Raw genomic sequence first — 27,896 nt, forward strand, 5'->3', positions numbered from 1 at the left:
AGGAGCTACCTCATGCCCCAACCTTCCTGGTTTTTTAGAGGCTAGCGGTTCCTTTTCATATTTTCTAAAGCCAACCAACACCTTTACGGGACGCAGGCGGCAACCTCTCTAAGTGTGATGATTCCCTTTACATATAATTTTCTTCTCTATTTAATTAACTGCACTTGAGTGTGATTTAAATAATCTTCATACATGTTGCATAGTTAATTCATTTTTTCTGTGCTTTAAATAATGTTACCATAACTGCCTTGCACATCAATCAATTTGTTATTATCATTAATGTTTTCGCTCTCAAGTCCCTTTAATCATTAGTTTAGTCCAGTAAGTGGATAATGCGACTGCATGTTGATTTTTTACTCTTGCACGGAATGACAGACACTACATGCCAGCGAACGAATCATGCCCCATATATATATATATATTTTTTTTTTTGCCCGATTTTTTTTCCCAGCCGGAATGTATGACCGTGGTCGCCAAGGTGGGCTTAGGGATGGACTGGCTGGGCGCTGGTTGTGCCTGGCGTCTTGCCCAGTCCAGACTCAGGCTAGACCTCCTCCGTTGTTGCCTAAGTTGTAGTCGAACTTTTTGTTATTCTCTTTTTTTTATTACATTTTAGTCCAGTTTTTCTCATATTTTTTCTCGTGAGATAAGACGAGTTAGTAGAGCAGGTGGCCTGTGTGTCACACCACGTCGGCTGTGATTCACTTTTTTTAAAGTTTTTAACTTTCTTGACGACGTGTCACACACACACACACACAATGAGGCTCGCGGGAATAACAAAAATTCCGACTCAAATTTGGCAACACATTTTATGCTGGATATCAAAAAAAATTTAAATAAATCAATAAATAAATTGAATAAATAGAATATTTCGAAGAGCAAATCCCAAGCTCTCTTTTTTCACTTTCTCTCACTCACTCAAACTTCAAGACAAAAGAGAAGGCAGAATGCTTCGTGATTATCAGAGTCCAGGACAGAACCCAGAAATATGTTTGGTCGTGTTGTTGTGCCTTTACAGGGGAAGGGGTCGTTCACAGCAGCTACCAACTCAGGCAGAGCCGCGGCCATGACCCCCGCTGGAGGATCTAATGCAGGGGAAGGTCCTGAATCCGATGGACCCAGTCAGGTGCGACAGGTTACCACCAACCACCACCACCAACCATCCACCACCACCTCCACCACCATCAACTACCACGACTGCTACCACTACCACCACCTTGTATACATTTCTCACCACATTGTCAGGGAGTTTTTGGCTAACCGTGAGGGACCCCACACCCTCCCCTTCCCTATAGAATAATGGAACATGGGCCACACAGACCTGGTGGTCTTCACCAGACAGTCACAGCTCAGGGACACCTTCTTCTGTCTAGAAATCATAGATAGACAAAAAGCAGCTTATTTTTCACTCACTTGTGATGAGATAATGAGTTGCTGGAGGTACATAGAAACATATATATATATATATATATATATATATATATATATATATATATATATATATATATATATATATATATATATATATATATATATATATATATATATATATATATTCCACTAAATAGGGAAAATTGACGCTTAAGTCTTAAAAAGTAGTTTAGGTCAGGTTAGGTTAGTTAGGTTTTGCATAAAACTTTTCATTTACCCTGTACATGTATGTAATAATCTACATGATCACTTATGGCCAGTCAGATGTTTCCACCAAAAATAAATACAGAAGTTACCGCTAATCGGCAATTATCCCTATCTAGTGTAACACAGACACACAGACAGACAGACACACACACACACACACACACACACACACATATATATATATATATATATATATATATATATATATATATATATATATATATATATATATATATATATATATATATATATATATATATATAATTGTGTGTGTAGAAGCCATAATCAAAAAGTAAAAACTCTAGATAAATGGAGTAGTAGCCTCCTTAGACCCGTGTATAGAGGTAGGAAGCGTTATAATTACAGGTTACAGTCGATCAAAAAACTATCCTCACAAAATTGTGTTATAGACATTATGACACAGCGGACGAAGAATTTTGGAAACTCTAACTAGACAACAGGAGTCAGTGTTCATTCTGAAATTCATCGGCCACCCCCAAGTACAGATAGTTTTTTGATCAACTGTACTCTATAGGCAGTAGAGACCTGTGTCAGTAGGTAGGCATCTCCCTCCCTCAACGTAACATCAAGGGATAGGCACACAACTTCACTAGCCAGTCATAGGACACAGCGTCTAACCTTCTCGCTCGCTCCCGCCACACAAGTGAGACAGCTCTCAAGCCCAGCTGGGGTTGTCTGTGAATGTTTTCTTCCCTCCACCCACGTCCCACTCACCAAGACCATCTGCCGTAAACTGCATCACCGTACTTCATCCCGTCATCCCTCTCACCTATCCATCTTGTAAAAGGCAGTCAAAGGTGCACCCTCCAATATCCAGTACTCTTGGCTTCCAAACTGCAGGTTCCTTATTATTAATATTACTTTGGTTATTATTATTATTATTATTATTATTATTATTATTATTACCATCAATATTATCATTATTATTAGTAGTAGTAGTATTAGTATTATTATTATTACTTTTATCATCATCATCATCATCATCATCATCATCATCATCAGGTTGCTGAAGAATATTCTCTGAGGGTTTTTTTTTTTGTCGGGACGAGATGTTTCTCTTCCTCAGAGAAATTCTCTCGGTTTAGGTTTATTTTTTCAAGCTTTGTGTTTTATTTTGTGTTGTTTCTTTGTACAAGCCCGAGTGTTCCTCTACGGCCGACCAGACACCAGCTCAGGCTAAACCAAATATCCCGTCAATAATGTAAGACGACAAACGAAATATGAGGAAGAGAATAACAAAAACTTACAATGTTTTTCTTAAGTGTGTTGCCCCGACCACTCTGTCCTCTTAAAATGGGGTTCGTAGGTTTGATTTGTCTCCAAGTGTTAAGTCGTAGGTGAGTTTGCCTAGTTCTCCTAAGTCTCCCAGTGTACCGTATGCGATTTTACGACCCACCACCCAGGACGTCGTGTCATGACCGGTGTAGGACGTAAATTATTCTCCCAGGATGATTGTCAACCTTCTCTATAGTAGGTACCATCGCGTCCTTCCTACGAAAAACAAAATCATTCAGCATAACTACAGTTACAGCGACATTATATATCATGTTACCTGAGGTGTCATTACATACAGTGTGAATCACAGCGCCATTGTGTTATCATATGGATTATGGCGTCAGTACGTATCATATGACTTATGACGTCATCAGCTATCCCGGGACAGATAAAAGGTCATCCCAAAATGGGATGATGACGTCAATGGTCCTGTGATTATTTACTAAATCATATTATAAATTCCATGCATGACGCCATTAACTCCTCCACCCCCACAACACCAGGATTCGGTCCTCTAAGTTGTATAATATTAGGCTGCCACAGACCTACGTCACCCCCCCCACCCTTGATACATGCGGACGAATGACACAAGACCATTAGTTAGTGGCCTACTGCCATCAGTGTCATGACTAGGATTGGCGAGGTCATCAGAAGGAGAAAATTATTATGTTGGCTAGAAGATTATTATTAATTATTATTATTATTTATTATTATTATTATTATTATTATTATTATTATTATTATTATTATTATTATTATTATTATTATTATTATTATTATTATTATTATTATTATTATTATTATTATTGTTATTGTTATTGTTATTATTGTTATTGTTATTGTTATTGTTATTATCTGTAGTAACATTACTATTACAGTATTATTATTATCATTTTTATTATTGTCAATAGGTTGATATATTATTTATGTAAGTGCCTGAGAATAGTGACCAGGTGTTAATATGCTCGAGGTGACTGTGACCAGGTGTTAATATGAGCGTGGTGATAGTGACCAGGTGTTAATATGAGCGTGGTGACTGTGACCAGGTGTTAGTATGAGCGAGGTGATAGTGACCAGGTGTTAATATGAGCGTGGTGACTGTGACCAGGTGTTAATATGAGCGACTGGATGACTGTGTGATGTTAATATGAGCGTAGGTGACCAGGTGTTAATATGAGCGTGGTGACTGTGACCAGGTGTTAATATGAGCATGGTGACTGTGACAGTGTAAATATGAGCGTGGTGACTGTGAGGTGTTAATATGAGCGTGGTGACTGTGACCAGGTGTTAATATGAGCATGACCAGTGTTAATATGAGCGTGGTGACTGTGACCAGGTGTTAATATGAGCATGGTGACTGTGATCAGGTGTAAATATGAGCGTGGTGACTGTGACCAGGTGTTAGTATGAGCGAGGTGACAGTGACCAGGTGTTAATATGAGCGTGGTGACTGTGACCAGGTGTTAGTATGAGCGAGGTGACAGTGACCAGGTGTTAATATGAGCGTGGTGACTGTGACCAGGTGTTAATATGAGCGTGGTGACAGTGACCAGGTGTTAATATGAGCGTGGTGACTGTGACCAGGTGTTAATATGAGCGGTGGTGACGTGACCAGGTGTTAATATGGTGTGACCAGGTGTTAATATGATGACTGTGATCAGGTGTAAATATGAGCGTGGTGACTGTGACCAGGTGTTAATGATGTTGTGAGCGTGGTGACAGTGACCAGGTGTAAATATGAGCGTGACTGTTAATATGAGCGTGGTGACTGTGAGGTGTTAGTATGAGCGAGGTGACAGTGACCAGGTGTTAATATGAGCATGGTGACTGTGATCAGGTGTAAATATGAGCGTGGTGACTGTGACCAGGTGTTAATATGAGCGTGGTGACAGTGACCAGGTGTTAATATGAGCGTGGTGACAGTAACCAGGTGTTAATATGCTCGTGGTGACTGTGACCAGGTGTTAATATGAGCGTGGTGACGTGACCAGGTGTTAATATGAGCGTGGTGACTGTGACCAGGTGTTAATATGAGCATGGTGACTGTGACCAGGTGTTAATATTAGCGTGGTGACAGTGACCAGGTGTTATGAGCGTGGTGACTGACCAGGTGTTAATATGAGCATGGTGACAGTGACCAGGTGTTAATATGAGTGGTGAGAGTGATATAGAGCATCAAGAAGATCCGTGCCCAGGTTGACCTCACCTTGATGAGAACGCCCCAGGAAACCTCTTCAACCTCGACAGCTAAACGAACCTTCCTCATATAAACAGACCCCCACCCCCTAACCCCCACCTCCCCACTTCCCCAAATGTTTGTCTTTTGTTACTGAGAATATTCTTTTACCAGACCCCCAAAAAAAAAAAATCCCTTATTTTATTATTTATTTTATATTTATTGATTCTTTTTTTTTTTTTGGTGAATCCGAAAGCTTTTGAAGAGCGTTTGGTTATATAGAAGTATCGGATAAGCAAGTTGAACCCACCCTCTGCCGGAGCACTGAAGGATAACATCGTATAGAGTGTTGTTAATAAGCAGGGCCACCCCACCCCCCCCAGGACCTGTATTGAGCGGGCTGTTCCTCCTCCCTCAGCGTTGTTGAGATAGTGTCATATTATCTGCTTTAGCTTCTGAATGTTCATAGGTGCGTGTGAACAGGCTGGTTACTGACGCTTCTTTTGCATTGCTGTAGCTTTGTTAACCAAGAGTCTGTCGTACAGTGCTCATGTCAGAGGACGATATGTATATATATTATTTCTGTTCCCAATGTTAAGCCACGAAGAGTCAAGCACGGATCAGCCCCAGCTCATGGACTCCACGAAGTGCACACATACAGTTGTAAAAAGCAAATATTCCTCTTGATGCAGAGAATCGTCTTTAAAAAAAAAATCACTCATACATTCATAATAAATAGCTTTTAGTGGTAGCAGCATATCAATAGCTAATTTATCACCAGACGCATTTAATTCATTACCTATAGTTTTAGATTCAATTATTCCTTATATTTAAATAATTACATGTTATTGTTTATATGAGGCGACTTTACATTAACTCCTAAAATTAAAAGTGTCACATCTTGCGTAAATAAAACTCAGTAATGTAAAGGCGTCTCTCTGTTATAAATCCTTAAATAGTCGAAGTTCTTATTAACACCTATTATTAATTGGCTTCCAATACAAAATGTCTGAAAAAAAAAAGAAAAAAGGTTAATGCCAATATAACATCTCATCTTCTTTGAGAACAGAAGATGGTCAAGTATGGGAAGTGTTGGTCAAGGTAGATGATCCGCGTGGACGTGTGACACCTTATAGGGATAGCCGGTGTTGTTACCGCCTAATGGAGAATGAGACGAGAGCCCAACACGTGTACTACTACTACTACTACTACTACTACTACTTTACTGCTGCTGTTACTACTACCACTACTACTACTGTTACTACTACTGTACTACTGTTCCTACTGTTACTACTACTATTACTACTTAGGCCACTAATACTACTACTATTACCACTTTAACTTCTACTACCACTGACCTACTACTACTATTGCTACTACTACTACCACTTTTACTTCTATTACAAACTCTACTATTACTGTTATTACTACTACTACTACTACTACTACTACTCATGTATGCTCATATAAGTTGTTCATCCGTCATCCACATACACGTTGTCCACACCACAACACCGGAGAGCCCCACCGGTCATCCTCCACCACACCTCTCATCAGGGCTCATCAGTATATTAGGAAAATCTTTTTATATTTCTTGTATTTAATTTTGAAATTTTCTTGACCTGATATTTTGAGTTACTTTCTTCGACTGTCTTTTTATCTACTTCTTGCATGTTTTAGTCCAGTAGTTGTTTGACTAGAGGGACCGAAATGTACGATATAATGACTCTTAGATATTACGATATAGCATTTAGACCTCACCTTCCTGTGAACTGTTTAAGATTTTTCATCAGTCTTGATATACTTCATTTTCCCCCAAAAAATATATTTATATATATATTATATATAAAAGAAAAAAGTCTTCTTGATGGTCTGTCTCCCAAATCAAGATGTTAAATCTGACACCTCCTCTCACACAAGCAGTTGACCAATCAGACCGCTTGTGTTTGCAGCGCATTGTCTGCACCTGCCTCAACCATTAGCGTGCACCGTAGACACCTATTTCGACTAGTCATAATTGCTTGTGAAGAATAGAATGCACTGTCCCATGTCCCTGCTCGTGTGCCTGTGAGCCTCCACCTGCGCCTGCGTGTTACCAGAGGCAGCAGCTTGGTGTGCTCCCCCTCACCCCGCACCCCAGTAGCCCCCCCGCCACTTGCCCCTCACCACCGTTTGTTGCATGTTACCCTCTTCCCTTTCCCCTCAACCACGGCCCCACACTACCACGGCCCAGTACCTTCGTCCGTTGTCCTGCACGACCAACTAGAATCCGTTCTTCCGCCTCAGTACGGCCCCCTTCAACATGTCGGCGCCAAGTCCTCACCGGGTCACTTGGCGTGCTCCCTTAGCCTCCCAAAGTGTCCATTGTTGTTTACTGTTCTATGTCTGCCGACTCCCCCGTCTATCAGCTGTTCCCTGCTCTTAACTGTGTCGTTTGTAGTGTTAAGGTTCCATACAAGCCTCCACATCCGTGAGGTCGCCCCGAGTTCTCCATTTATCACTGAGGAAATAGTGTCTCTAGTCTCTCTGTCAGCTCACTGTAATACGTGGCAGACCTGAGCTGATGTGGAAGCTTTGCACGTAGAAGTAAGGTAGACTTAAGAAGCATTTATTCTTTAGAAGTTTAGAGATCAAGCTCATTATCTTTTGCATCTAGTGTCAAAGTTTTTCAAAAAAACACAGAGATTGAAAGTGTCTAAATTTGCTTCTATGACATACAAATTTAATTTAAATGTTAAAATAAACACAAAAACAAATCATTTGATGAACACCTTTTGTATTACTATGTCATGAATGTGTGTATAACAGTAGGCCAGACACAGAAGAGAATACTCATAACCAGGTCCTGAGAGGCTGGTTTCAGTGCCTAATAATCAGCGCTCCGTATCCTGCATGGCATGACTCGCATGGCACCTTATCAAGAGGCCACGCTCAATACGAGGAACCTATACTAATGATGATAACAGTAATAAAACAACAGAGTCTTAAAGCTCTATTTATTAAGAGCTACTTTCATTGTTCCATTTTTGTCCGGATTATAAACAGTAAACACCTGGACAAGAAGTTCATATAATGTTAACCTGGTACTAACTTGTCTTCTTCAACTCTTCCAAAAATAACAAAAAGTAATAATGAAGACGATGATGTTATAATTACTGCCAGACACTTAAGTTGTCTGTCCTGTTAAGTCTTAATCACTTCAAAAAGTAAGATTAATAATAAAGGTTCTGTATCTTGTTGCTTGTCACTTAACTTTACTTAGAAGCTTCAGTAAAGTACAGTCGGGGGTATTGAGTGTTAGCCATTGGTCCAGTCACTATAACCATCTCCGTTATTTCAGGTATTAGTTACTTAAGTTTGTTCAGACATTTATTTGCTCCCACCATCACCATACTCACGTCTTCTCATGGTAGTCTCCATAAATCTTCATCCTTGTCTTAGTTACTTATGGCATTTATGATGCTCATGTTCTGTAATGTTTTATTTTCGGTTTATTTCTTTAAGTGAAATCTAATCTCTGAATCTTTCCTGCCGGACAAGAGATATTATATACAGTAAATAGAACATGAATGCTGGTACTCAACGATGACTGTGACCCAGTCATCGCGCATTGGATGCTAAAATTTCTTGTTAATTACTGAGACATGTTAGAACAACCGCACGCTAATGGCCAAGTTACCTTGAACAGCACTCAGCACTACTCTGCTCCCCCTCGTCCTCCCTCAGCGACTGTTAGCACGTGGCAGACGAACACCACGTGCGCCCTCACCTCACCACCTTGCATGTCATCTACAAGATCGACCATATGTAAAAGTGTGTCAATAACAAGTTCTTTTTCCTACCGCTTACTACAGTAAACCAGCGAGGCCTGGAGTTCGTCTGCCACGCGGCGACCTTCGGGCACGGAGTAGTTACTATACAGTATATTATATATTAGTTCATCCACTATGTCGCTCTCTGCCCCCCGGGGTCGACCTTCACAGTGGCCACCCAACAGGTCGTGTGAGAATGATTACTTCTACCCAAGTGGGATTAACCTGCTGGTGACGCAGTGGTCCTGCCACCCAGGGGCGACCACCGCCATCCTTCCCTGCCACCCACCCTACCCTCAGAAGTACCTTGCCACCCACTCTCAGTGGTACTTTACCACCCATCCTCAGTGGAACCCTGCCACCCACCCTCAGTGGTACCCTGCCACCCATCCTCAGTGGTACCCTGCCACCCAACCATCAGAGATACCCTACCACCCACCCCAAAGATACCTTGCCACCCACCCCAGAGGCACCCTGCCGCCCACCCCAGAGGTACCCTGCTACCCACCCTCAGTGGTACCCTGCCACCCACCTTCAGTGGTACCCTGCCACCCACCTTCAGTGATACCCTACTACCCACCCCAGAGGCACCCTGCCACCCACCTTCAGAGATACCCTGTCACCCTGAGAAGAACCCATCCACCTATCTTCAGAGGTACCCTGCCACCCACCTCAGAGATACCCTGCCACCCACCCCAGAAGTACCCTGCCACCCACCTCAGAAGTACCCCACACCCACCTCAAAAGTACCCTGCCATCCACCCAAGAGGTACCCTGCCACCCACCCAAGAGGTACCCTGCCACCACCCCAGAGATGCCTTGCCACTCACCCAGAGGAACCCTGCCACCCACCTTCAGGCTACTCCTGCCAACCTCAGAAGAACCCTTCCACCCATCTTCAGAGGTACCTTGCCACCCACCCCAGCCACCACCCCAGGTACCCCTGCCACTCCACCCCAGGAGGTCACCCTGCCACCCACCCTCAGAAGTACCTTACCACCCACCCCAGAGGTACCTTACCACACTCCACCCCAGGGCACCCTGCCACCCACCCCAGAGGTACCCTGCCACCCACCTAGAGGTACCCCACACCCACCAGAGGTACCTTGCCACTCCACCCTCAGGAGCACTCTGACACTCACCCCAAAGGTACCCCTGCCATCCACCCCTCAGAAGTACTTTTTTACCACTCCACCCCAGAGGTACCCCTGCCTCCCACCCCCAGAGGTACCCCACACCCACCCCAGAGGTAATTCTTTTTTTTGCCACCCACCCCAGAGGTACCCTGCCACCCACCCCAGAGGTACCCTGCCACTCCACCCTCAGAAGTACCTTAACATTCACCCCAAAGGTACTCCCTGCCATCCATTCCTAGAGTAATTCTTCACATCCATTCCTAGAGCACTTGCCACCCACCCTAGAGGTACTTCACACCCACCCCCCAGAGGTACCCTGACCACCCATTCCAGAGATACCTTGCCACCCACCTTCAGAGATACCCTACACGCACCCCAGAAGTACTCCACCACTCACCCCAAAGGTACCCTGCCACCCACCCCAGAGGTACCCTGCCACCCACCTCAGAAGTATTTCCACACTCCACCCCAGAGGCACTGACACCCACCCAGAGGCACTCCTGCCACCCACCTCAGAAGTACCTTACCACCCACCCCAGAGATACCACCCTGCCACCCACCCCAGGAGGCACCCTGACACTCCACCCCCAGAGGCACCCCACACTCCACCCCAGAGGCACCCTGCCACCCACCCCTCAGAAGTAATTTTTACCACCCCACCCCAGAGGCCCTGGATGACCCACCCCAGAGGTACCCCACACCCACCCCCAGAGGTACCCTGCCACTCCACCCTCAGAAGTACTCCACACGCACCCTCAGAAGTACCTTACCACTCACCCCAAAGGTACCCTGCCACCCACCCCAGAGGTACCCTGCTACCCACCCTCAGAAGAAACCACCCACCCATCTTTAGAAGTATCCTGCCACCCACCCCAGAGGTATCCTATCACCCTCTTTCAGTGGTACCTTGCCTAGTCAACCTCAGTGGCCCCCCTGCCGCCCACACCCTCAGTGGCCCCCCTTCCGCCCACACCCTCGGTGGCGCCCCTGCCGTCCACACTTTTAGTGTAGAGTGCTTGAATCTCCTCCTTAGTTGACCTGCCGGGCAACGTGGGGGCTTTGGCCTCCCACGCCAGTGACCATGGGGGAGAGCCGCCCTCACCCTCACCATCACTGATCAAACTTATTTCCGTGTTGGAATTTTGTCAGGATTGATCATGATTTGAAATAATTATTTTGAAGAAAAATATATGTTTAGTGTTGTGTTGTGTTGTGTCGTCAAGCGGTATCCCCTCCCACAGGTCCCCCTCATGGTCACGGTCTTTGAGCATTAAATCCTGCCAGTAACCCCACCACCCACCCTCACCTTCTCAGTACCATTATAGCCTCGGTCAACCCACAAGCCACCACCTGGATACAATGTCAAGCTCGTCTAAGCTGGCCCATGGCAGGTCGACGGCCCCACACCAGAGACAGACACATCTCTGGTGAAGCACGGAGCCAAGAGCGGAAGGACTCAGTAAACTTCTCCTGACTGACGCTTCCCTCTTTGCTGGACGCTTGTTGCCCGTGCTCGCCTCAACCGCTTGTAGGCCAAGAGGAGGAAGCTTTGATTTTGATTTTGAAGAGAAAGTTAAATCAATCTATCAGAGGTTCTACAGACTTTTGTTTGATTAAATTCATGTCAAAGTATTACAGTTACTAGGTTTTGCCTCCTATGATCTTCACAGCTAACCTCACTATAGTCCTGAGCCATATCCGCTGAATACCTCGCTCTCATACACCGGTCCCTCTCTCTTATAGCTTCACTAAAGGCCTTTCAGGTTTTGACACGGCTCCTAAGACAACTTGATCTCATTAGATTTAAGGTATAAATCATCTCCTTTATAAAACAGTAATGTACTACCACAGTTTCATTATACCTTTTTTCTCTTTTTACTCTTCAGGATTTCACAATGGATTTCTATTTTCGGCAATATTGGAAAGACCCACGATTAGATTTCAGTGCTAATAAAGGTTTGAAAGAAATCCAAGTCAGCACAGACTACACCCAAAAAATTTGGGTGCCCGATACCTTCTTTCCCAATGAAAAGCGAGCATACTACCATACAGCCACCACGAACAATGAGCTCTTACGCATCTCAGCTGAAGGCAATGTGTTGAGGAGTATAAGGTAATTACCAGTGCGTCGTTCTCCCCGTGTGGTGGTGTGCACTCCATGCTCAGGCAGGAGAAGGAAAAGTAACAAGGCCCAGAAACAGCCTCGAGCCCGGCGAGAGGGACGAGGCAAAGGTTCAGTTCTGAGCATTGAAATTAGGGGAACACCGCTACTCCTCTACCTTCTTCCCTTCCGGTTTTTTAGTTTGATGTACCAGTCAGGATCGAGAATCTATGGGGTGCTACAGGCCCCCATCCTCTCCCCTCACACCCCAACAAACCTTGCAGATACTAATACCCCCTTTGTCTCTCTCCTCTCCTCTACTCTGACGGGTCACTAAACACACACGGACGCAGAACAACTTCCGTGTTGTAGCCTCCAGACCCACCTCGTGCCTCTGTCACTATTCCCCTCTTTACTGAATCCCAGAATCTTTCATATACTCGTAAACTGAATCTTGCAAGGGTACATCGATGGAATTTTTCCTGTTTTACCTCTCAGACGTCTGTCCCTCCATGGTAACTGTTGGGCTTCCAAGCCTGCCTAGAACCAGAGCCCGTGGACTTGTCAGCAGCTTCCCGAGGTCTTCTTTAGCCTGTCTGAGTTCTATAGTGTTCCTTCCCGCGCCTTGTTGTGGTGAGCATTAAGTGTGTGGCTGCTCTCGCCTCGCCTGGGTGTTCGTGGCCGGCCAACCGCTCTCTCCCTCGGCCCCGCACAAAACATTGAGTCCTACTGTTAGTAAGCTTCGGTGTGGCACTCACGTCTTCCTGCCCACGTACAATTGCTTTCCTCTTGAGTAACTGTATTTAGCTTGACATGATCAGTCAGTCAGAGCGCTCTTCACCTTTTCCAACTTTCTTCTGAATGAACCAAACCTTCCTCTGTCTCTGTCTCTTTTGGAATAAATGTTGCTTGGCTTTGGTAACCTTCACAGCAGTGCACTCTTCCCTTCCCCCTTTTACTTAGTCCCAAGACCCGTAGACGTTGGTGTGATCCCTCTTTTGTAACCTCCTGTACCCCGCCACCGCCGGGCGGGTCACAACGCGGTACATCCTCTCACACATCAGGTTACCAACATGTGTCGTTTGCCCTAATGCCGCTTCTCTTGCTGTACTGTTGGCCACTACCCAGAAGATGTCGTGTCCCTCGCCCCATGTTATCCCTGGCGACCACCTCTGTGTTGTCCCTCATCTTCCCTGGCCAGTAGAGTGGTGACCTCCCTTGATGTTGTCCCCTGTAGGTGTGTGTACTTGGCCCTGTGTCTGCCTGTTACCGGAAGTACACTCACTCATGTACGTCACTGTATATCCTCCCTGACTCGCGTGTAGTGCTGCAGTGCGTCAATATTCCAGTGAAGCGTGAACCGTGCTGATGAAGTACTTGGCTCACAGGCCGTAATGTCCGTGTCTTTATTATCTCTCCTTTACAAAAGTAATAAAAGTTTTAATCACGTACAGTACATTTGCACAGAGAGTATCACGTACAGTACATTAGCACAGATAAAGTATCACGTACAATACATTGTCACAGAGAAAGTATCACGTACAATACATAATACAAAGAAAGTATCACGTACAGCACATTGTCAAAAGAAAGCATCACGTACAGTACATTGCCATACCCCAGGAAAGTATCACGTACAGTATAATACCACAGAGAAAGCATCACGTACAGTACATTATCATATAGAAAGTATCACGTACAGTACATTGTCACAGAGAAAGTACCACAGAGAAAGTATCACGTACAGTACACTCCCACAGAGAAAGTATCACATGTTCATTTCTTAGTTCTTCTGTTCCTATGATTTGGTTAGAATTATGAAGTTGTTAGGTAGCCACGCGTCCTTCATCTCCAAGAAAGACACTCGAACACCTGATTCTCATTCTCACGTCGAGTTTAAGTCCCAATATCCATTAGAAAGAACGAAATATACCTTGTTTCCTGTAGCAAGGTAGATGCCACGAGTCACCAAGAGCCGTACAATAAGATAGATGTAACCAAGGTTTTTCCTTTTTGCTAGAAAATGTTAAGATGGTGGTGTTTGTAGCCCCATGGTACCTAGTGTGAAGCAGTTGAGGGTGTGTTCATCAATACCTTGAAAGACTAGAAAGAAATGAAGACTTAGAGAAATAATGAATTCACCCCCAAAATACATGGTACATACCCCCATCCGTATTGATGATTCCCTTACAATATACATGCAGTGTTAAATATCCCTAAAGAGTCACTCGAATAACAAGCTCATTTGTAGCATTCAGTCTCTTCTCTCATTCCTTCGTTCAATGAGTCTTATCACCAGAGCAGCTCCTCGGTCTAGAGCAGATCAAAACAGAAAACAAATCTACCTGATTAATGACACACCAACTACTGTTTTAAACTCAGAGAGAAAAACTGTAAAAGGACGAAGACTCTGACTGCTACAAACTCTACCCCATCCATTCAAAGCTTCTTGACCGACAACCATCGCTTTCTGTTTTTCTCTGTACTGAACCTCGCCAAACATCTCAAACTCTCAGTACTAGATAAAAAACGGAGCATTTCCCCCCAAAACTTTTGAGCAACCTTTCTCACCCTGAACCTCTTATATACAAGAGTTGGAGGTCGACCTCAGAACGAAGCGATGTTTCCAGGATGTTGTTACTTTTATCATAATGTTCATATTTTCACATTTTCAGACGGACGTGGCCCCAGCAATCATTCTGGACATGCCACATTTTACCTATACTTCTGTTTGATTGGAATGTCTTTTTTACTCACCGAGGATGGTGGGTTGTATTCCCCCTCACTCTACATCTTGTTTCTCTCTTTATCTCTCTTATTTTCTCTCAAGCCATCTGGTCCTTATCTAGCCATATGTCTGTCTCAATTTCTCTCGAATCCTGCTATCACGACACGCTCAACACACTGTTTTGTGGCAGAATTTCGGGACCATTGAGCACTGAGTTACCTGTTGCTACTGGTTGTGACAAGGAAGAGCGCCATAGCTTTCTTTTTTACACCTCTACAGTTATTGCCATTTAAGAACTTATGTGCATGTTATTCTTGTTTTGCTCTATTTACTTCTCACAAAAAAAAGAATACTTAACCAAATGAGAAATAAAACCATTGCTAATATTTTACAGTCACAGGTTATTGTGTCCAGATAGATTATTTAAATGTAATGTGTAATCTTTTTGTGTGTGTGTGTGTAAGCAAATTATCCTCGTCGCAACTAAGAGCTGATATGGTCCCTGAGATGTGTTTATGTAGCACAGTTCGCCAAGAGTAATTTTCACCGACTCACCACTCTTGTTATTTCAATCTTGAATGTCCAGTCCTTCATCTTGAGAAAGTCTTCCATCCCCTTCTTTCAGTTCTGGATATTCTTCTTTATCTTTCATTCGTCTGTAATCATTCCTCTTCTTGTGCCTCTCACAGTGTGACTGAAGATGCGCGTGGATGTTTGCCTGCATATTACTGACCTGTGTTGACTCATCTCTACTTTCTGACCAACAGTTACCATCCAACTTGCTAAAAAAAAAAGAGAGAGAAAAAAGAAAAAGTAGACAATAAAATCAGGTCATTAACTCAGCTTAAAAACCAAACACCAAACGTTGCTTGTTGAGATGTTCAGCTGACACTTGCTTTTGTTTCTCCGATCTTCAGGACTTTACTCTCGACTTTTATTTTCGTCAACACTGGACCGACCCTCGGCTGTCCTTCCCCGGTCGTGGGGGTTTGGACGAACTCACAGTGGGGTCGGAGTATCTGCAGAAAATTTGGGTTCCTGACACGTTTTTTGCCAATGAGAAGAAGTCCTATTTTCACACGGCCACCACCTCTAATGAGATGCTCAGAATCACCAACCAGGGCAAAGTGTTGCGGAGTATCAGGTAAGACGGTGTGGAGCCAGGGTTACGTAGCTCCACCACCACCACCTCCACCTCATCCACCCACCTCCACGCCCACGGTGAGACGTAGGCGACCATAGATAGAGCGTCCCTGGGGAGCGCGGGGCCTGCAGGTGTAGCTTGTGTCAAGGCAAGACAGAAAGGTCCTCACGTCTCTTGTTGACAGAGACAGGAGACAACAGGGCAGCGTAGTCTATGTAAGCTTAACGTAACACAACTTTTCAACACAATGAGCATTATTTTGTTAGTCCAAGTTGACGCGGTGCTCCCATGGGTTACACAAACACTGTTACATCTAGTTAAACTATTTGGGTGTCTCAGTAGGAGTGACCGAGCAAGAGGGTAGGGCAGTAGACGGTGGCCCTGACAGTTCACAACATCTGATTGCCCGGCTCCCAGGGGCGACCTATTCATCCGTGATAATCAGTAACTTCCTTGTGACGATTACTCTGCTCCCCCTCGTTCATTGACGCGCATCAGTGATAAAACAACACATTCAAGCGAAGCCACATTGAGCTTCATTCACAGTCAAACAACAGCACAAAAAAAATATAAAGCCAACAGTTTGGTTATTTAGTGAGAGGTTGAGTGTGGCGGCAAACATGAACAGAGGGGCTGACGCAACGTAACTAGACTACGTACCTTGGCTCCCCAATTATCAGTGGTATTGTCAGTCGTCGTTGTGGCATTGCACGCTCGACATATTTAACTTCCAGTTTAAACTAAAGAATTTTCTTATTTTTAATTCAATCTGGCGTTTCACCAAAGAAAATAGAACAGGGAGGGGAAGCCCGGCCTCAGTAACACACTTGAGACCTCCACACCTCGAGTCTCATAGATCCGTACGTTAATTCCCTTCAACTGGAGATACGAGGAGGCTTCTGACCGACTCACTTCAACAACATAACAAAATGGCTACCAAAGACTGACATCGAAATTACACTGAAACTTTCCCATAAGTGAGGTGCTTTTTCTCATCTCCCAGTTAGAGTGAAAGAGAAGTTGCGTACGGATCTCTGAGAATCACTTTTTTTTACACCGTTTTCTTTGGTATCGTCTGCGCGGGATGTTGTGCCCAGAATGTTTATATAGTGGTCAGTCTCTCCTCCCTTCTTCAGGTAAAGTATTTACCTACCTTCCTTCTCTCCCAGTATACTTACAAACATCATAATTACGAATGTTACTTATAATATTCACAACCACTGATTAAATAAGTTAACGAGTTGTAAAGTACGTCGTGGGAACACAGAACAGCCCACAGTGTAAGTGTAAACAAGTGTAGCCAGGCTGGGAGGGTGTAGGATCAGGTAGTCTGGTCAAGTGTCAAGGCTGCAAGTAGTCAGTCATTCAGTCAGTCACTTAAACAAGGTAAGATTTTTCCTACATTTTTTTTTTAACTTAGACAGCGCGTACTGGTGGCCTTTATGAGTTGTTTTAATGGTGTTTTTTGTCGTTGTATTTTATTATAGTGATCATCATCTGTTTAATACAACCTCCTCTTGGGTTCCGAGGAGTATTATTTCTTTAAGTGTTTAAGTCGTCCATCCTACAGGTACTGTTTAATTTATTTTTGGTATATTTTCTTCCTCTCAGTGTGTGTTTGTTTTAGCCCTTTACATTATCCATGTTTAAGATGCCATTCATAAACGTTGTCAATTATCAACTTGGTCTTAAATTTGATCTAATTAAACAAACTCATCTGTGTAAAAAGAAATAATTAATTATCTCGATTTTCTCAACAATAATATAACTAATACCAACTAAAGATGAAACTAAATAGCGAAGTTATTCTCTGCTTTACTTGTCAGTTATAATGTTCTTGTTACTTATTATTAATGTTATTTGTTGTTCCTTGGCTGGCTGCTGTGCCGTGAAGCAACAGCTCCTCCCATCCTCATATCATTATCTTCTTTATTTATATTCCTTCTTTCTAATTGGAGGAAATTCATGATTCTTGCCCTATCCCGTAGTTACGTCATATACCTATGTAGATTACTGGAACCATCATTACAATAACAAAGGAACACTTAAGCCACGGCGTCTTTAAGAGGCCCATGAATATTTGTATTATTTATATAAAAACTTGATTTAACTTCAACATAATCTGGATTGAGAGTTAATGTTAATATAGATGCCATCAGCAGCTGAAACATATGAGACAGCAGCAGTAACGTATTAGACCTCAAGCATGACCTGATCACACGGGTTGGTGATGAGGGATTCCTTTCCTCTACTAACCTAGAGCTGTGTCTCTCTCTCTCTCTCTCACCATCATCTGACGTCCCTTCATCGTCGCTGATGATGGTCTGGTTATCAACGTCTTCATCGCCTGCTCACAGATTAACCATCACCGCCTCCTGCCCCATGAACCTACAGTATTTCCCCATGGATCGACAACTCTGCATCATCGAAATTGAAAGTTGTAAGTAGACAGATTTTAATTCTTTGTGGGGGTTTATTTCCTTTGTTTTCAAGTTTTGTTGTACAGCCAGTGTTGTAGGGTTATTGCCAATGTTGTAGGTGTTGTAGAAAAGCACCGTCACTGCTGTACTGGTTGTAGGAAATGAATGTTTGTAAGTGCAGTCAATTGAGTGAACTTATGTTAGTCCAGTCACTGAATGAATGTTTGCCAGTACAGTTATTGCGTGAACGTTGTCAGTATAGTCAATAGAATGAACGTTTGTAAATCCAGTCAGCTGAGTGAACGTTGCCAGCCCAGTCAGCTGAGTGAAAGGCACCAGTTCCAGCAGTTAAGTGAACGCGGACGATACCAGTCAGTCAAAGTTTTCTCATTTTCTGCATCGCTCTTTTGTGGTCCGCTGAGGCGCCTGACTCCTGGAGTGTTGTAGAGACGGGGTGTGGGGAGGGGGGTAGGGGAGAGGTGGGGTAGGAGAGGGGGATGTGGGGGAGAGGGAGAGGGGGGAGTGGGCTGGAGATCGGTGTGTTGGATTGAGGATAGAAGGCTGTAAGAGAGGGAGTTGTCGGAGAGAGGGCTAAGGGAGATGCGAGTTAGGGGGTGATGGCAGAGTTATTGTGGGAGGGTGGGATAGGGTGAGGGAGAACAGGGAGAGGTGAGGGAGAATACTTATTATAACAAGGGAGAAAGATAAAGAGTGTATGTATGTATGTATGTTACGGTAAAAAAAAAACTTACGATGTATTTGAGAATTAGCCCTTAGTGTATCGAGAAAAGACGAACATTTACGATAGTTTTTCTGCCTTATTTGTAGGGTAGGTTAGGTTAGGTTAGGATCTTCCAGTATCATATATGAGGCAAAATCAACGTAACCCACCTTGAGGTTCTGATCTGAAGTGACAGGAGGCAATGTTTGTGTGTCTGGTGGCGGCCGAGGTAGAGTACTTGCCCACGGCCGACACAACAAGCACCAAGTAAACATTGATTGGATGCCCACAATGTCTCTCCCACTCGTATCGTCCGTGTCCGTGTGTGTCCGTGTGTGTGTGTGTGTGTGTGTGTGTCCGTGTTGGTCTCACCTGATGGTGGTTATTGGGTTTTATATTCAACCTTTTGTGCTGTTTAGTGACGAAGTGAGACGTAAATTTACTCTATTGGATAAGAAGTGTGTGTGTGTGTGTGTGTGTGTGTGTGTGTGTGTGTGTGTGTGTGTGTGTGTGTGTGTGTGTGTGTGTGTGTGTGTGTGTGTGTGTGTGTGTGTGTGTGTGTGTGTGTGTGTGTGTGAAGAGGAGGGAGGGAGGTAGGAAGAGAGAATGGAGGGGAGGTGTGTTTGGAGGGAAGGTGTGTTTGAAGGGAAGGTGTGTTTGAAGGGAAGGTGTGTTTGGAGGGAAGGTGTGTTTGGAGGGAAGGTGTGTTTGGAGAGAAGAGTGTGTTTGGAGGGAAGAGTGTGTTTGGAGGGAAGGTGTGTTTGGAGGAAGGTGTGTTTTGGAGGAAGGTGTGTTTGGAGGGAAAGGTGTGTTTGGAGGGAAGGTGTGTTTGGAGAAAAGGTGTGTTTGGAGAGAGAAAACAAACAAACAATTGCTTTGTCTTTATAGAGGGACGATTGTAAGTGTTGTAGAGAATAAACAATATAAAAAAACGCACACACACACACACACACACACACACACACACACACACACACACACACACACACACGTTGCACACACACACACACACACCACACACACCTCCTCTCTCTCTTCCTCAACATCACATACATGCACTGACACCACCCTCCCTCCTCCTCCCTCCTTTCTTCTGTCTCCTTTATAAACTCCCTCTCTTCCTCTTCTCTTCCACACAAGAAGCGGACCCTCCCCATCTGTAGCCTTTCCCATCCTTTAGTACCTGCCTCTCCCTCCCCCCCCTCCCTCCCCTCTCCTTCTACCCCACACCTCAATCATTCTCCCCTTTATCTCCCTCCCTCCCCTCCTCATTCATCCTACCTCCCCAACTACCCCTCCCCATCATTCATTACCTCTCCTTCTTCGCTTATACCCTTCCTCACCCTTGTTTCCTCTTTCCTCTACCTTCCCACACCCTTCACCCTTCCTCTCTCCTTCCCTCATATTTCCTTATACCCTTACTCTCTCTTACCCCCCCCCCCCCCTCTTATCTTGCCTTCTCCTCTCCACGCACACACACACACACACACACACACATACACACACATACACACATCCCAATAAAGAAAGGTATGGAAAAAAAACGACTTTTGAGCCGCTCCCTGGTAGAGTTTGTTCCAAGATGACTCGCTCTGGTGGACGGCTCTTGGTGTTTGACTTGGTAATATAGTGTTCCGTGGAGCGAGGCAACTCTCTTTCTTTCTATCTTCCTTTCTTTCTTTCTTTCTTTCTTTCTTTCCTTCTTTCCTTCTTTCTTTCTTTCCTTTTTTCTTTCTATCTTTCTTTCTTTCTTTCTTTCTTTCTTTTCTTTCTTTCTTTCCTTCTTTCTTTCTATCTTTCTTTCTTTCTTTCTTTCTTTCTTTCTTTCTTTCTTTCTTTCCTTCTTTCTTTTTTTCCTTCTTTCTTTCTGTCTTATTTTCTTTCTCCAACTCATTAGAAAGGTAGTGGATGAATCTTGCCATAAAGAAAGAAATATGAGGAGGAGAAACATAGTCTCTCCTGAGTACCATAATTTCAACAGTGCAAATGAGTGGTTCCATCAGTGAGTGGTTCCATCAGTGAGTGGTTCCATCAGTGAGTGGTTCTATCAGTGAGTGGTTCCATCAGTGAGTGGTTCCATCAGTGAGTGGTTCCATCAGTGAGTGGTTCCATCAGTGTTTGGTTCCATCGGTGAGTGTTTCCATCAGCAGAGTCGTTCCATCAGCGAGTGGTTCTATCAATGAGTGGTTCTATCAGTGAGTGGTTCCATCAGTGAGTGGTTTCATCAGCGAGTCGTTCCATCAGCGAGTGGTTCTATCAATGAGTGGTTCTATCAGTGAGTGGTTCCATCAGTGAGTGGTTTCATCAGTGTGGTTCCATCAGTGAGTGGTTCTATCAGTGAGTGGTTCCATCAGTGAGTGGTTCCATCAGTGAGTGGTTCCATCAGTGTTTGGTTCCATCAGTGAGTGTTTCCATCAGCGAGTCGTTCCATCAGCGAGTGGTTCTATCAATGAGTGGTTCCATCAACGAGTGGTTATATCAATGAGTGGTTCTATCAATGTCTGGTTCTATCAATGAGTGGTTCCATCAGTGAGTGGTTCTATCAATTAGTGGTTCCATCAGCGAGTGGTTCCATCAGTGAGTGGTTCTATCAATGAGTGGTTCCATCAGCGATTGGTTCTATCAGTGAGTGGTTCTATCAATGACTGGTTCTATCAATGACTGGTTCCATCAGGAAGTGGTTTTACCAATGAATAGTTCCACTAGTGAGTTTTTCCATCAGCGAGTGGTTCTATCAATGAATGGTTCAATCAATGACTGGGTACATCAGTGAGTGGTTCTATCAATGAATGGTTCAATCAATGACTGGGTACATCAGTGAGTGGTTCTATCAATGACTGGTTCCATCAGCGAGTGGTTCTACCAATGACTGGTTCTATCAATGAGTGGTTCTATTAATAACCGGGTTCATCAGTGAGTGGTTCTATCAATGACTGGGCTCCATCAGTGAGTGGATCTCTCAATGACTGGTTCTACCAATGACTGGTTCCATCAATGAGTGGTTCCATCAATGAGTGGTTCTATCAATGACTGGTTCTATCAATGACATCAATGAGTGGTTCCATTAGTGAGTGGTTCCATCAGCGAAAGGTTCTATTTGTGACTGGTTCCATCAATGACGGGTTCTTTCAATGAGTGGTTCCATTTGTGAGTGATTCCATCATTGAGTGGTTCTAATTGTGACTGGTTCTATCAGCGAGTGGTCCCATCAGCGAATGGTTCTACTTGTGAGTAGTTCTATCAGCGAATGGTTCCATCAGCGAATGGTTCCATCAGCGAGTGGTTCCATCAGCGAGTGGTTCCATCAGCTAGTGTTTCCATGGCGCTGTGTCACCTGGTCTAGTTAATTAACGAGAGAGGTGGGCGAGACTCACCTGCCTGTACACACATTAACATGATTAACTCTTGGGAATTTTTTTCTCTGTTTTTTTAGCATATTATCATAAGAGTTTATTAACCACTCTGGGTATTTACAGTTGAATATTAACACCTGAGGGTAATATTTTAACATTTGGGAATAGTTAAGTGTGTGTGTGTGTGTGTGTCCACTGGTGTCCTGTGTGCTTGGGTTATGTGTGTCTGTTAATGCCTGTGTGCGTGGATTACTGTATGTATGTATGTATGTATGTATGTATGTGAGTTAGCTAAGAGTCTATCAATCAACAGGTAATTCAGGTTGACAGCCTCTATTAGCTAGCATACTACATAACTAATTATTCTAATATATTTCGTATTTTATTACAAAACTCTATGGAAATTGCTTAAATGTGGCATACTTATCCTAAATATACTAAGATTATCCTGAAAATGCCTAAATTTGCTCAATTATGCCTGAGTTAGTTGACTAGTTATACAATAACCAATTGGGTATGTTATGCCTTAACTCATTAGATAACTCCTTCAATAGCTATAATTTATGTGTAAGTAAATTAAGTAACACATTGATGCTTGCTTATGTTTAAACTAATTAACATTGATTAGTTTACTTTTGCCTGAACTAAACACTATGTTAATTAGCTAATCTTATGCTGTAAACATTGATGAACACTTTGCGTAGCTGTCCAGGTCGTCTATCCCATAATAAACTAATGCCTTGATTGGGAAGCCTATTCTTCATGTAACCAAGCAACATTTTCTATCAATTAATCTATGTCTTAACCAATACCTGGATTACCTAGCAAATACCTTAACTTATAACACTATGACAAGCTAATTTATGTCTTCATTAACTCTAAGATTAGTTATGTTTAAAGAACCCAGTTGATACTTGCCTTTTATTCACCATCTAATACCTGGATTAATTAAGGTGGATGATAATTATCTTACCTATACCTTTAATTAACTAGTACCTTAATTAACTAACCTCTACCTTAACTAACTAGCTAAAATTATAATTATCTCACCTATTAACACCTGGTTTAGTTAATAAATGCCCTGATGAGCTCACCTTCACCCCACAGTTGGCTACAGTATGGATCACATTCGCTTATCATGGCACGCTGGTGATCGATCCGTGGTCATCGAGTCAGATGTTTCGCTGCCACAGTTTCGAGTTCTCGGGTACAACAGGAAAACCATCATCTCCTCTACATCTACAGGTGAGTCTTTAGTTATTATTTCAGCGATTTTTTTTTTTCTCGTTTTGAGTTGTAGAGATAATCTGTCAAGGGAAAATGTAGAGAATTCTGGAATATGTTAGTTCTGGTTACACGTAAAAATGCTGAAATGTGATAAATCTGACTTTTAAAGCAAGAAGATTTTTTTTTTTAAGTCTGATAGTTGCAGATTTTAAAACAAGGTAAAATATAGAAGTCAGTTATGTGTGTGTTATAGATGGGAAAAATAGTAATCCGACAAGAGTGAATTTCCAAAAGAGCACTATGAGTTAGAATACTATAATGAGCCTTTTCCAATTATATTAATTATATTTATGGCAACTGTCTGAATTAGAAATGCTATCGGTATCACCCATCACCTTCAACACTGGTCCAATTATATTAATCTATATCATTCCCTGACAAAAAATATGAAGAGTAAACCCCAGAGGAAAACCAAAGGGAAACTCATGGGTGTGGGGTTTAATTTTTATTTTTTTTTTGCGGCTCTGCTAATGTAGAGTATCAGAGGATCTATCAATGAACGATAGAGTGGCTGTAGGAGGGAGTGAATGAGCGCCTCTTAGGGCGGAGGAGATGTATTCCCACAAGCAAATGTTTGTGTAATCTGAATAGACTCTAGCCAGAACTCGACGCCATTACACGAAGCAAAAAAAACAAAAATAGTCTTTCAGTTTCCTGTTATTATTGTGTGTGTGGCCATGTGTGTGTGTGTGTGTGTGTGTGTGTGTGTGTGTGTGTGTGTGTGTGTGTGTGTGTGTGTGTGTGTGTGTGTGTGTGTGTGTGCACATGCAGTAAGAGAAGTCTGACACTTTGTTCTGTGTCTCTTTATACTGAATCTCATTTTCTTTTACCCTCAACTCTCTGCACACTATTTCCTTTTTATTTTCTTCCCCAGCAACTCGTTTTCTATACACTTCCCCACCCCCCAGCTCTCTCTCTCTCTCTCTCTCTCTCCCTCTCTCTCCTCTCTCTCTCTCTCTCTCTCTCTCTCTCACTCTCTCTCTCTCTCTTACTGTATCCTCTTTTACTTAAGTCAGTCACTTTGTTTGTTGTTGTTTTATAATGGTGATTGTGTTTTTGTTGTTGTTTATGATGGTGTTGTGTTTGTCGTTGTTGTTTATGATGGTGCGGTTAATGATGTTTTCCCCCGCCTATCAAACAACACATTTTCTACAGATTGTTTACCTAATCCCAATGTCGTTGTCTACATGATCAGAACGACCTATGAAGGAGGGAGGTGATAAATAGTAATAAAAGAGGGAGGAAGAGAAGGTAGGAGAAGAAAAGCATGGGAGAATAAAGGGAGAATGGAGGGAGGAAAGAAGATAAAGGAGTAAAGAGATAGAGGGATGGAGGGAGGAAGAAAGATGAAGAAAGAGAGAGAGAGAGAGGGAAGAGGATGGAGTTAGAGAGGGAGGAAGGAAAAGAAAGGGAGGTGGAGAGAAATAGAGAAGGGTGACGAAAAGAGAGAAATGAGGAAGGGACAAAATTAAAAGCAAAACAATCATAATTTCTAATCTCTCTCTCTCTCTCTCTCTCTCTCTCTCTCTCTCTCTCTCTCTCTCTCTCTCTATTCAATATTCATCATCGTCTCTACAAACACACTCTCCTCAGCCCCATTAAGCCATTAACTAAGAAGTGGTCTCTTTATAATGGTGGGTTCTTAGAGTGTGTGAGAGAGAGAGAGAGAGAGAGAGTGAGAGAGAGAGAGAGAGAGAGGGAATCCCTACCATTACCAACCCTATTAGATGTCCATCAGTAAAGCAGCAAATGGAAAGTAATTACAGGAAATCGCTCCCCATTATTCTAATAGTCTATGAGTTAAGTAACGACAGTACTAATGGGTAACAGAGCCGTAACTATTATCACCACCCATTACCATCACACCATCGTAAGAACAGTTAATGGGTGGTATGACCATTCACCCATTACCACTACACCTTCATCTGGTCATAGTCGTAATAATAGTTAATTGGGTGACATGCCCATTAACCTATTAACATTACACCTGTAACAGCTCAGGTGTGTGGTGCTAATGGCAGCGAACCATATTTAGCCTCATCAGATCAATTAGTCTAATTAGTCAGCTTTAACATAACACAAGGTGAGGGGGGGTGAGGGGGAGGGCGAGTGAGAGGGATGGTGAGGGAGAGGTGAGGGGATGGTGAGGGAGAGGTGAGGGGGAAGGGATGGTGAGGGATAGGTGAGGGGAATGGATGGTGAGGGAGAGGTGAGGAGGGGGAGGTAAGAGATGTATATAATTCAGGTATATTCATCTTACCTTGTTTATAAATTTCTCGCCTTTGTTGATAATAATAATAATAATAATAATAATAATAATAATAATAATAATAATAATAATAATAATAATAATAATAATAATAATAAATGACTAACTTGTTGCCCATTTCATAAACCAGTTGTTAGGTAAGGTAGACTCTCTCTCTCTCTCTCTCTCTCTCTCTCTCTCTCTCTCTCTCTCTTGAAACAGGTGTCTAAGTGGTTTCTTTAAATACTCAGCCAAGTAACGAGAGCTAACGTGGGTACTTACTAAGGCTCATTTAGTCGCTCTTTACAAATGTGATACTTAAATTTCACTCAGGGGTCATACAGAAGCCAGAGGTCACACAGGAGTCATGCAGGGGTCATACAGGGGTCATTATGAGAGGTCAGAGGTCATACAAGGGTCACGACGGTGTGTCAGAAATCATACAGGGGTCATGGTGAGGGGTCAAAGGTCATACAGGGGTCATACAGGGGTCAGAGGTCAGACAGGGTCATGGTGAGACGTCAGAGGTCTTACAGGTTCGGTTTGGTTAGGTTAGGTTAGGTTAAGTTAGTGTCTGATGCCATAACTTAAGGAAAAATGAGAAGGGTCGTTAGGCAGATGGTGTTACATAACCTGGCCGGATAATATATAAACACAATAAACACGCGTTACGGGTTACCTTAACGAGACAAATATTAATTCAGTGTTACTAAATCGATATTTGGAGGAAATAACAAAGTGATAAGCCTCTGATGACTGGCATTTTTTGTTCAGGTTATCCTTGGTCAAACTGGCTTATTGTTTAACATTGTTTGTATACCAGCGCCGTCTAAGTATATTGTTTGTATAGCCATATCTGACTAATTCATACTATCGGCACTATTTCCCTATTTAAAGTACCCTATCACCCAATTTCAAGGTCCACATTATCCCCATTTTAAAGGCGATTACCTCAGCTTATCTTTAAGGTCCAATTAGCCTATTTAGCTCTTTAAATTATTCCTGTCTATGGTGAACTATCGTCATGTCAACCATTAACTCCAATTTCGCTCCCAATTTGTACACACTAATTTGTATTCAATCTTATTTTCTCTATCAACTCCTTTTTATCTCCCTCTCCTTCTCCCTCCCCTCTTTCTCCTTCCTCTCCCTCACCTTCTCCTTCTCCCTCACCCATCTTCCCTCCTCACTCCCCCCCCCCCACAATTGTTGCATCACCCATTTTAAAGGAAAAAACACAATTTCACTTTTATGGGTAAATTTCTGTTCCGTTTGCTTTAAGGGCGAGTAATAGTTGATGTACTCAGCCACCATTATAAGTACTCATTACTTTATTCACCCAACTGCTCACTCACTCACTCACTCACTCACTCACTCACTCGCTCACTCACTCACTGAGAGAACTTTTCTACCTGACCGCCTCTCTCTTCTTTTTGTGGAAATGTTAAGTTTACAGAACAACAAAATGTATTGTGTTATCCCTCCCTCTCCCCTCCTCTTCTCCCCTCACTCTCCCCTCTCTCCTCACACCTCCTCTCCCCTCACACACCCTCTCCCCTCTCCTCCCCTCTCCCCTCATCTCCCGTCTTCCTGTTTTTTTTTATCGTCACTAATGAAGTTTAAAGGTTTTATTCCATCACTTAACACAGAATGATGGTAAATCTTTTCTTGGTGTTTAGCGAAAGTTTCCAGCGCTTCTTTCATTTCTTTCAGGATCACCCTCACTTCCTTCATCACCTTCCACACTTCTTTCCTCACCTCCCTCACTTCTTTCCTTACCTCCCTCACTTCTTTCCTCACCCCCCTCACTTCCTTCATCACCTTCCCTGCCCTCCT

The 27,896-nt window shown here is 43.2% G+C and overlaps 1 protein-coding gene across 15 annotated transcripts in view; it reads left to right on the plus strand.

The window, feature by feature from the left end:
• LOC121874326 (gamma-aminobutyric acid receptor subunit beta-like) overlaps nucleotides 1–27,896 on the plus strand; it is a 105,921-nt gene that overhangs the window by 38,491 nt on the left and 39,534 nt on the right. For 7 of the 15 annotated variants that reach the window (XM_042378439.1, XM_042378433.1, XM_042378437.1 and 4 more), the window contains exons 3-6: nucleotides 1,019–1,126; nucleotides 15,805–16,031; nucleotides 18,389–18,471; nucleotides 23,633–23,770. In XM_042378439.1, coding sequence (XP_042234373.1) covers nucleotides 1,019–1,126; nucleotides 15,805–16,031; nucleotides 18,389–18,471; nucleotides 23,633–23,770 — 556 coding nt within the window. Of the gene's footprint in view, nucleotides 1–1,018; nucleotides 1,127–11,944; nucleotides 12,172–15,804; nucleotides 16,032–18,388; nucleotides 18,472–23,632; nucleotides 23,771–27,896 lie in introns of all 15 variants that reach the window. The other 8 variants (XM_042378448.1, XM_042378440.1, XM_042378445.1 and 5 more) reach the window with 2 other exon arrangements.

Source organism: Homarus americanus, unplaced genomic scaffold (genome assembly GCF_018991925.1).
Source record: "Homarus americanus isolate GMGI-L3 unplaced genomic scaffold, GMGI_Hamer_2.0 scaffold9748, whole genome shotgun sequence".
Taxonomy (NCBI): Eukaryota; Metazoa; Arthropoda; class Malacostraca; order Decapoda; family Nephropidae; genus Homarus; species Homarus americanus.